The 12,035-nt window shown below is 33.8% G+C and overlaps 1 protein-coding gene across 3 annotated transcripts in view; it reads left to right on the top strand.

Annotated features, from left to right (window-relative positions):
• ADAM2 (ADAM metallopeptidase domain 2) overlaps nucleotides 1–12,035 on the top strand; it is a 110,537-nt gene that overhangs the window by 88,130 nt on the left and 10,372 nt on the right. For all 3 annotated transcript variants that reach the window (XM_077152557.1, XM_077152558.1, XM_077152556.1), the window contains exons 15-16: nucleotides 379–484; nucleotides 8,566–8,749. In XM_077152557.1, coding sequence (XP_077008672.1) covers nucleotides 379–484; nucleotides 8,566–8,749 — 290 coding nt within the window. The remainder of the gene's footprint in view (nucleotides 1–378; nucleotides 485–8,565; nucleotides 8,750–12,035) is intronic.

The raw sequence follows: 12,035 nt of genomic DNA, 5'->3' as shown, positions 1-12,035 counted from the left end.
AGATATTAGTTCAGGGGTTTGACTTGGAAAGACACTCACTCAAAAATTAATTGTTGACAAAAGCATGATTATTTGTTTTTAAAAAGTCTCTGTGGTGGACTTGTAGATACTTATTTATAGACTCATGGAAATTTAGAAGGCAAAACATATAATGTCTAATTCTGTAATAGGCATTTGTATGTTAGACAAGGGTACCTTCAATTTTTAAAATATTACATTTAAATGGTGGGTTTCTGAGATTTAATCTATTTACAATTTTGTATTATGATTTCATTTTGTGAAATACATTTTAAACTATTTCGGAAGTTCAAAATGTACTCCCTAATTACTTAAAATGAATATGAAGTTTAATAAGACCTAACTATGCTTTTCTTTCAGATACGGGTTTTGGTACTGAAGCCTGTTTTCTTAGACTTAATTCTAGGGCTGATCAGTCTGGAAACTGTGGTTCAGGTCCTTCAGGATACACAAAGTGTCAACCTGAGTATGTATTAGAAAATTTATTTGACAGCATCTATTAATTGCCTTCAATTTGAAAATATCACCAATTTAGTTTCCATGCAATAATATCAGTTGACTATGGAAGTTCATGTTTAATCAAATTATAAATAAGGCTAAGACAGACCATCTGTATATCTCTTTCTCACATGTCCCAATTATCACTTGTACTTTCCTACAACGTGTTCATTTTACATATAGGTACACTAATTGCTCACCCACTGGAAGGGCTGATCATTTATATTTTGCATGGTGCCATCTTAATTTTACAAAGGATGATTATCCTTATAGTTGTGAAATAAAAATGCTACCAATATCATTGGGTTGGGTACTGTGGTATGTGTGTTGATGATGGTGATGACAGTGATGGTGATGATGGATATTATTATACAAATTTTAGAACTGAAATATGATTGAAACCCAATCTTTTTGTGATATTTTATTTGACATTATTTGAAACATACTTTGAAACTAAAAGTAAAAATTCTGCAAAGTCATGTCATTTGCATGAATACTATAGGGAACCCCCATGCTCCCTTTAACTAGATTCACCAATTGTTTACATTTTGCCAATTTGTTTGATTATTATGTTTTTCTCTCTTTTCTCTTTCTCCTGCTTTCTCTCCCTGCATATTTTTCCTGAACCATTTGAGTATAAAGTAGATTGTGCTTTTTACTCCTAAGTAAGTTAGTGTCTTTCTTGAGAATGAAGTTTATTTTTTTACAAAACTTTATTGTAGTTATCAAACATGGGTCATATAAAATCATTGTTGGTTCTCTCGATGACATATGTATGGCCACTTTATTCAGGGGCATGAACTTGCATTTAGACATAATGCATATTTTTACTTTTAAACTCAGGAACATTTTTTGCTTGCATTTATGTTTCTTGGCCTATATATTTTTTAATAATGCAGTCTGGTTATGTCCCTCAAATTGGCTTTGTTTGATATTTTTTATGCCTAGATTCAGCTTACAATTTTGGCATGCCAGCCACTGAAATGATGTATATTCAATGCATTGTTTTTAAAGGCATGCCATTTTCTCTCAAGATTGGATATTCTAGTTTAAAGAATATCTAGCATGATATAAAACATTAAACTAACTTCAGAAATTGTCTTCAATTACCTTCCAAATCTGCCCCACAAAGACAAATATTCTTCTGAATGTTCTCAGAACACATAAAAAATGCATACGGGTTTTGCTAGTCCTAACACCTTGTGGAAATGGAGTCACACAATACATAATTTCTATTACTTCCATCACCAAGTAAATGAATTGAAATTGAAATTTACCCTTTTTGTTGATGCATTAGTAATAGAATCCTTTAATTTATAATTGAACATTTATATACTTAGGAATCATTTGCCCATTTGTAATAGGTTATCTGTGATATATATATAATTTGAAAATATTTTCTAGATGGGTGTACATGACTAATTCATTTTCTTTATTGGGTTTTTTTTTTGCATGGACAAGCATCGGGAATCGAACCTGGGTCTTCGGCATGGCAGGCGAGAACTCTGCCTGTTGAGCCACCATGGCCTGTCCTGTTGGGTTTTTTGATAATAGGAAATTTGTAATTTTTATGGAGACAGATTATCTTTTTTGTTTTGTTTTATACTTATTAGTTTCTGTGTTCTAAGAGACAATTTACTAACTCAAGGTCAAAAGATATTCCCCCATATTTTCTTCTAAAATCTTAATATTTTTGCTTTTACATTTTGGTTTCTGATTAACTTCAATTTGATATTTATGTATGACATGAGGTTGGTACTGAAGTTGACTTTTATTCCTTCTACATATATATTCAGTTCATCAAGCACCATTTTAAATAAATCTTTCCTTTCCCCACTGAATTATATTTTTGTCAAAGATCAGTTGAACATGAAATGTGTGTGCTTAGTATAATTTTGAGCTTTTTAAATTTATTGATACCTGCTTTGTGAACCAACATTTAGTCTACCCTGGAGAATGGTCCATGAGCACTTGAGAAAAATGAATGTCCTCCTGTTGTTGGATACAATATTCTGTAAATGTCTGTTAAGGCTAGTTCATTTATCATGTTATTCAAAATCTCTATTTCCTTACTGATTCTCTGTCTAGATGTTCTAGCTATTCATGTTATTGTATAAGTTATTGTATAAATACCCACTTCTCCCTTCAGTGCTGTCAATGTTTGTCTTATGTACTTTGGGGGCACTCTAGCTTGGTGAATAAATGTTTATGATTGTTATGTCTTTTTGATGGAATATCCCTTAGATTAATACACAGTTTCCTTCTTTGTCTCTTTTAATTGTTTTATGGTTGAAGTCTAATTTGTCTGATATTAGTTTATCTATCCCCACATTTTCTGGTTGTTGCTTGGATGAGGTATGTTTCTCCAACCTTTCACTTTCAACCTACGGGTTTTAAGTGACTTTCTTTTAGACACCATATACATGGATCCTGTTTTTTTAAAAATCCATTCTACCAATCTATGTATTTTGTTTGGGGAGTTTAATCCATTAACAATTAATGTTATTACTGTAAAGGCAGTACATTCTTAAGCTATTTTTTTCCTTTAGCTTTTACTTAGCTTATTTAATTTTTTTTTCTGTCTTCTTATCCTATTAGTTACCCTTACTGCTAATCATTATTTATACACTCTTCTCCAAACCTCTATTCCCAGTCTTTTCCTAATTGTTTGTAACACTCCTGTGCCGGTTGAAGCTATTGTATACCCCAGAAAATCTATGTCCTTTAAACCTTATTCAATACTGCTGGGTGGGATCTATTTTTAAAAATGTTTTTATTGACAAATCTTCACACAACTACAGTTCATACAATGGTGTATAATAAATGGCTCAAGATATCTTGATGTAGTTGTGTATTCATCACCATGATTATTTTTAGGACATTTGCATCACTCAAGAAAAAGTGGTCTCATTGACCACTAGCATTCCAATCAAACCAATTTATTTTACACCCCTATCTCTCCTATTATTTATTTATTTTATCCATATTTTTTTACTCATCTTTCCATACCTTGGATAAAAGGAGCATCAGACACAAGTTTTCACAATCACACAGTCATATTGTGAAAATTATATCATTATATAATCATCTTTAAGAATCAAGGCTACTGGAACACAGTTCCACAGTTTCAGGTACTTCCCCCCAGTCACTCCATAAATACACCATAAACTAAAAAAGGATATCTATATAATGCATAAGAATAATCTCCAGGATAACCTCTCGACTCTGTTTAAAATCTCTCAGCTGCTGAAACTTTTAGTCTCATTTCTCTTTTCCTTAACTTTCATCAAGAAGACTTTCTCAGCTCCATGATGGTAGGTCTTGGCAAGTCCCAGGAGGTCTGTCCCATGTTGCTGGGGAGATTTACACCCCTGAGAGTCATGTCCCATGTATGGGGGAGGTCAGTGAGTTCACCTGCTGAATTGGCTTAGAGAGAGAGTCCACATCTGAGCAACAAAAGAGGTTCTCTGGGAGCAACTCAGTCATAATTTTAAGAGGTCTTAGTCTATAAGAAATATGTTTCATAGGGGCAAACCCCGAGGTTGAGGGCTCAGCCTATTGATTTGGTTGTCCCCCCTGTTTGTGTGATATCAGAAATTCTCCAAATAGAAAAGCTGAATATTTCTTCCTTTCTCCCCATTCTCCCAAGGAAACTTTGCAAATACTTCCTTATACATTGCCCAAATCACTATGGGATTTATTGAGGCATCACACTAACCTGGGCAAACCAAGAAAATCTCACATCCTATTCAAGATTCCATGTACTTACAGTGTTCAACTAAATTGATCATACAAGTTAAATTAAGTAATGTGCCACCCAAAATATTCCTTTATATAAAAATTTATGTTATATAAAAACAACTCAGTATCTTAGAATTCAGAATTAACAGTTACACCTCCTGAATATATGTGATTGCTGTAAGAGCTTACAATCTAGGACCCTTTACAGTAAGCCCCAACCTAATAACCCATGCTCTCAACTTTGATTCACCGAATTTTTTATTAGTTAGTCCATATGATTGAGGCATGATAATATTTGCCTTTTTTGTTTGTGACATTTCATTCAACATTCAGTCATTAAGGTTCATTAACCTAGTTGCACGCCTCACAACTTCATTCCTTCTTGCAGCTGCTCAGTAGTCCATTGTATGTATACACCACAGTTCCCTCTTTCATTCCTCAGTCATTGTACCCTTAGGCCACCTCCATCCATTCATATCTCCGCACTCAGTTCCTCAGGTAAATCCTGAGCAAATGGTTGCAGGATCATATGGCAGCCCCAAGCCTAGCCTTCTGTGAACTACCACACTGCCCTCCCAAGGGCTGCACCTCTCAGTTTCTGGGTGGGATCATTTTTTATTGTTTTACATGGAGATTGTTACACCCAATTGTGGGTGGTAACTTTTGATTAGATGGTTTGTCTCCACCCATTCAAGGTGGGGTTGTTTACTGGAACCCTTTAAGAGGGAACCACTTTGTAAAAAGCTCAGAACCAACAGAGCCCACTCAGCCAGAGACCACTGGAGATGAAGAAAGAAAATAGTCCCAGGAGAACCTTTGAAAAAGCCTGGAGAGAAAGCCAGTAGATGTCACATGTGCCTTTCCAGCTGAGAGAGAAACCTTGAATGTCATGGGCCTTCTTGAGCCAACATGTCTTTCTCTGTATGCCTGTTTAGACACTTTTTTTGAGGGGGGGTGCATGGTCCAGTAATCAAACCTGAGTCTCCTGCATAGTACCACTGAACCACCTGTGCACCTTTTATTTAGACATTTTTATAGTCTTGCCTTAATTTGGACATTTTCACAGTTTTAGAACTGTAAACTTGCAACTTAATAAGTTCCCTTTTCAAAAAGCCATGCTGTTTCTGGTATATTGCTTTCCAGCAGCATACAAACTAAAAAAAACTCCTTTTAGTATTTATTGTAAAGCAAGTGCCTTGTTTGTGAACTCTCTCTGTGTTTGTTTATCTGTAAATATTTAAAACTCTTTCTCATTTTTAAAAGACAGTTTTGACAGAGATAGAATTCTTTTTGGTAGTTTTTCTTTTTCAATATCTTAAATGTATCATATCACCACCTTCTTGCCTCCAAGTTTTCTGCTGAGAGATCCACACTCAGTCTTATCAAGCTCCCCTAGTATGTCTGGGTCACTTTTCTCTTGCTACTTTCAGAATTCTCTCTTTGTCTTTGATATCTGTCAATCTGATAAGTTAGTGTCTTGGAGTAGGTCCATTTGGATCTGTTCTATTTGGGGTATGCTGTACTTCTTGGACCTGTCATTCTACATCTTTCATAAGATTTGTGAAATTTTCTGTGATTATTTCCTCCATTATTCCTTCTGCCTCTTTTCCCTTCTCTTCTACTTTTGGGACACCCATAGCACACAATATTCATGTGCTTCATGTTGTGATTCAGCTTCCTGAGTCCTTGTTCATATTTTACCATTCTTTTTCTTAAGATTTCAGATGTCCTGACTTCTTGTTCACTAATCCTTCATTCTGCCTCTTATCTGCTATGATATGTCCTCATTGTGTTTTTCATTTTTTCTGTTGTGCTTTTCATTCCCATAAATTCTTCCACTTATTTTTTCAAGCTTTCAAGTTCTTCTGCATAGTCACCCTGTCTTCTTTGTATCATTCATCTCTTTTGCCAGATTTTCCTTCAGTGAGTTGAGGATAAATTCTAAATCTTATTTGATTTAGAAGACTTTAATTAGTGGTTTCAACTCTTGTATCTCTCAGTTGCGGTGCTTGTTTGTTTCTTTGGCTTGGCCATATCTTCTTCCTGGTCTGAGCACTGTTTTTTGTTTGTTTGTTTGTTTGTTTTGCTGCTGTTTAGGCCTTTGATTTTCTTCCTTAGTTTATTTTGGAGGTCATATTCTGTTTTTTGCCAAGGTTTTTCTTGCTGGGCGGGTTTGTGCTCTATCTGTTCATCTCTCTTGCTGGCCAGTTGTTGGATTGGCTCTGCCCCTGGCTCCTTACAAAATAGATGCCCACAGTGGCTGTCTCAGAGATTGAGATTAGGAACTCAACACCACAGCGAATTATCTGCTTTTCACTGACCATCAAGACCTGTGTTTGTTTTAGGGCACTGCTTTAACAGTGGAGTTGTCTTTATTTCCAAGCCAAAACAGGGACTGATTCCCATCAAGGGAAGCAGAGACCAGCTCTAGTAGAACTGAAATAGCGTCTGGATAGTCTATGAAGAGTCCTTCAATTCTCTTGCACTTTTCGGTCTACCAAGTAGATGGCGCTGTTCAATTACTTAATTGTTCTGAGAAGTCATTTGCCTCAGAGTCCAGGATGCCTCTGATTGTGCAGTTTGAAACTATGGTGTTCCTGTGCCCTCACTTTGTTGGCCAAAATCTGGCTCAATGTAAGGCTGTGTCCTCTACTTTATTTGTGGCAGGGGACTTCCTCAGCTGTCCCAGTTTTCAGCAGTACCCAGGCAAAGATCAGGCTTTGATGGATGGACTTTTGGACTCGGGACTGCAAATATGGACTCTATCCATTTTTTTCAGACTCTGTCCCTCACTGATCTGGGCCTTGAAATATCCTCCCTTGTTCCCCTGGTCTCCAAATGGTAGGGGCCTGTTTCAGTGCTGTGAGAGAATGTATATTCTGTCTCCTCAGTGGGAGGAATTTTAGCTGCTGTTTCTGTCACAAAGATGAAGTCCATGAGAGTGTGGCACCTATCATATCTGGGGTAAGCACCCAGTCCTGTGCCAGGTGTGGAGTCCTAAGACTAAATCATCAATTTTTTTTAAGCTATGATTCTTTGTATTATTTTTAGAATTTGCTCTAGTAGTTACAGTATGCACAATTAACTTACTAAAGTCTCCTTATTCTTAGTATTAGATTACTTAATGTAAAATATAGAAACTTTGTGACAAAATTAGCATAATTTGTCCACCACACTGTACTGTACCATTTTTACTGCACACGTTACATTTATATACGTTACAAAACCCACAATAGCAATTCATTTTTTTCTTTTAATACTCATATGTCATTAAAAAGTCAGAAATGAAACAACAAAAGTGTTGTTTCAGCAGTACCCAGGCAAAAATCTTGACCAAAGTACTTGCTGTTTATTTTTCGTTCTTCTCTAGTTAATATATACCATGTGGTAGCATTTATTATCATCCTGAAAAACCCCAATATAACTTCTTGCATTTCAAATCTGCTGACAATAAATATTATCAGTTTTCATTTTATTAAAAAAGTAGCTTTATTTCATATTTATTTTTGAAGGAATAATTTCCCTGTAGATGGTATTCTATGTTTGCAGTATATTTTCTGCATCTTAAATATATCGTTCAATTGTTTTCTGTATGTTATGTTTATAATAAGAAAACATCTTTGTCATATCTTTTCCACTTTGTGTAATTTTTTGGTCTCATTTTTGTCTGAGTGCTATTCATATTTTCATTTTATTTATTTTTTTATGTATTCCAGGTTTGAAGTTGTGTTCTTTGATATGTCAACAGATTTAGGAAATTATCAGTCATTGCTTTTCAAATGATTTTTCTGCCTCATTCTTTTTTTTTCTGTTTATCTGACTTCAATTACATGAATGTTAGAATGTTTGATACCATCTCACAGGTCACTTACAGTTCTGCTGCATGTGGATACCCAGTTTTTCCAGAGCCATGTGTTGAAGAGACTTATTCTTTCTCCATTGAATGGTATTAGGTCCCCCTTGTTGGAAATCATGCATGCATCTGTGGCCAATTGGGTAGTGTTTTGAGATAGAATAAATTTGGATTTGATTATGTTTAAGAATCAGAAAAGAATGAAGGAAACATCACACAAAAAATGATCAGGCTAACTAGGAAATAATTCTTATTTATTAAAATGTTCACTTATGATTAATACTGAATTAATGACAATGCCCTCATATTTTTTGGTAATTTACAATTCATTGCATATACTTTTTGCAAGATTTGAACGTTTCACTTAAATATTTGTAAAAATTTTGCTTTGGAAATTCTATCTTAATATTTCTGAATATAGGCAATAATGATTTTCATTATTTGTATGTTTATAGAGATGTTCAGTGTGGAAAATTAATATGTACCTATGATAAAAATACTGTAGTGAGATTTCAAAATGCCACTACTATTTATGCCAATGTAGAAGGACAGATCTGCATTGCTGTGGAGTATGCATATGATCATAAAGAAAGTAAACGGATGTGGGTAAATGATGGAACCGTTTGTGGACAAAATAAGGTAGGCAGTCTTTTATCCTAAGTAGCTACCTAATGTTCTATAATCTATTTTAAAATAATATGTATTTAGCATGCTTCTTAATAATGCAAATGCACATTCAATATAGAATATTTGGAAAATAAGAAAAAATTTAAAGGGGAAATAATAATCACATAATAAATAATAAATAATAATCAATAATCAAACTTAGATAATATCACCATAAATATTTCTTTGGGTATTTAGTGCTTTTCTCATGGAAATTATTTCTATTCACTGATTTAAAGATGATTGTACTCTATTTGTTCACTGTATTTTGTTTGTTCCTTGCATTTTATTAAATTAATCTCATATTGCACAGAGAAAAATCCAATGTCATGAATTATCTTTTGATACTTATTTAAAAGTAGCTTTTTAAACAATATATGCTCATTACTGTCAGGATAATAATAATAATAAATAATAAAGCAAAAATCAATTTGTGACACATACAAGATATAACTACTGTTTTCATTTTTATTTACACCTTTCTGTCAACCATTTGTATACATATTACGTATACAGATATAAATGTATTTGTCCAACTATATAAAAATATTTATAAAATACCCCATTGTCCTTTCTGTTTTTACTATTTTCTCATGTGATATGAATGCATGTTGATATATACCAACATTTTCTTTCCTGCTAGATTTCTCTACTATAGGAAATATATTATACTTACATACATACATGCAACAGGAACTCAAGCTCAAATTAATTTCATATCCAAAATTTAAAATTGTTTAAATTATAAAGCCTCTAAATTTAAGTGAGACACTAATTAATTACCAAATTTGTTGAAGAAGAGAGAACAAGGCAAAATTTAGTTGGCTTTGGGAGAGAATAGGTATTTTTTGTGAATCAAGGATGAATTAAAATAACATGTTTTGAATGTAACCAAATATAAAATCTAATAACTTGTTTATATTTTAATTTTATAATTATAAACTAAATGATATTTATCTGTTATTGCAGAATATTTGCTATACATTTGTAGTCCTCTTACAACCTAATTTCACTGACATTCACTTAGACTATTAGGAAGCAAAAATGTACATAAGAGAACAAATCATTATCTCATATTCTCATAGAAAAATGCAATCATTTTAATACATTGTAGCATATTTGTTTTCATTAATTTTACTTTATGAAATGTTTCCGGATTTGATATCCAAGACTATATTTAATTTTATATTTCTCCATTATTTCTAAACAACATATCATAGGCTGTAGTGGTTGGAGTTTGTTCAGTAAACAAGAACCACCAAGAGTGACTTCAACAGTTTGTTGTTTCATCTTACCCAATACGTAAAATAATTTCAGATATTATCAGTCCAGAGCAGTTTGGGGCCCCACTATGCCATCAATGATCCCTACTCAGTCTAGTTTTTAGTTGTAGATCCTATGCAGTGATTTTCCTCCTTAAGCTTTCACGATGGTTGAAAGCACTCAAGCTGTCACCACATTTCAAGCAGGAAGATTGGAAAGCACTAAGGGGAAAAAAGACGCAAGCCAACTTTATTCGTAACAGTTTCTGAACATCAGCATATCCAATAGTCAACTATTCTGCCACACTAATCATGATCAAGATGATGTTTTAAACATCTACTTAAGCATCCAGCTCAAATACCTGTTACTGTTGATCATTAAAAAGCAATACATGGTGGGCCATGGTTGTTCAGCAGGCAGAGTTCTCACCTGCCATGCCAGAGACCCAGGTTCGATTCCTGGTGCCTGCCCAGGCAAGAAAATAAAAAGGCAATGCATGATGGTATTGGGGAATTTTTTGTTTCAATGTAGAGAGATAAAGTAGAGTAGGTATTTATCCTGTTCCCCCAGTGGGGACACACAAGTTTGTCTCTCTATTTATATACATATATATGTCAATTATTTCTATTAGTACCTATTAGTACATAATGGTAGATGTATATTGAGTGCTGTAACAAGTTTTATGTGTTTTGTAAATTAGTGTCCTTCTTTAATACTTCATATATAAATGTTCATTTGGATGAGAGTGAGCACATTGTCAAAAAAGATAAAGTGAAATATTGGATCTTGTAAATATTATTTCAATTCTCAAACAGTGATGACTAGATGTAGAAAATGGCTATAAACACTATGACCTACATGTGCACAGCTCTTCAAACATACCTAATAAGGATTTGAAGAGATCTGCATTTAAATGTCTTGATCTGAGAATTCAAGCAGAAATTTTAAGCATGTGCCAAACTTGATTGTGGTGGTGAAGGCACAACTATATGATGAGCCATTAATTGTATCCTTTGGATAGATTATTTGGTGTGTGAATTTATCTTAATAAAATTGCATTAAAAAAAATAACAGGATAACACTGTATATTTTCTTTTTTAAAAAAGTATTTCCCAGTGCCTGCCTATGCAAAAAAAAAAAAAAGTTACCAGCCTTAAAAGCAGAATCAGATCCCAAAAGTTAGTCTTGGCTCATAGTCCTGTAATATAGCTAGAGACTACTTTCCATGTTTTTCTGTGAAAACAAGGCAGTAAAGATATGTTTCGTGTTTTTAATTTGTTTCTTAGTACTATAAAATTATAACCATTATAATTTTTTAAAAATGATGTGAAAATGTTTTGTCTACAGAAGTAAGCACAGATACTCATGAAAATATGTGAGGAGGTTCAGGGTAAAAAATGCCAATGCGTGACTTTGTGGAAGCAGTTGAGGTAGTCATGGGTAGATGTGATGGAGACAAGAAAATCCAGTTTCTTGTCATTGTTCCCAGTATCTGGCCCCCCACCAGGACATGTGGGACCCTTACATCTCCCCGAAGACGTAGGCAGTGTTATATCTGTTCATGTCATATATGTCGATACTGTAGGTTTTCCTGAGTACTAATTTTAAAACTTATGGAAAGCTCTTTACAATGCAGGGAAAATAAATTTTGTCTCTGAAAATGATCATCCAGAATGGAAAAGAGGGAACTGGCTTCAAGTTGCTAACCTATAAACCATTTGTCTCCTCATATAAAAGAATAAAACTCTGTATATATATATATATATATATATATATATATACACAGACACACATTTTTACTATATCACAGTACGGAAGGAGATGAAACAGAAAATTCAGTATGCACAGATTGTATTTTCCTCATATAGGACAGAATTTAATTGCTATTTTTAAGGATTTGGGCAACAAGATAAACTATTCTCATAGCTGAGTTTAGTAACCTTACCTCTTGCCTTGCTTCTGATGTACTGATTAAAAAATACAGTCTATTTTTTTC

Source organism: Tamandua tetradactyla, chromosome 3 (genome assembly GCF_023851605.1).
Source record: "Tamandua tetradactyla isolate mTamTet1 chromosome 3, mTamTet1.pri, whole genome shotgun sequence".
Taxonomy (NCBI): domain Eukaryota; kingdom Metazoa; phylum Chordata; class Mammalia; order Pilosa; family Myrmecophagidae; genus Tamandua; species Tamandua tetradactyla.
The sequence above is the reverse complement of the archived record's forward strand: the minus strand, read 5'-3'. Positions and strand labels throughout refer to the sequence as shown.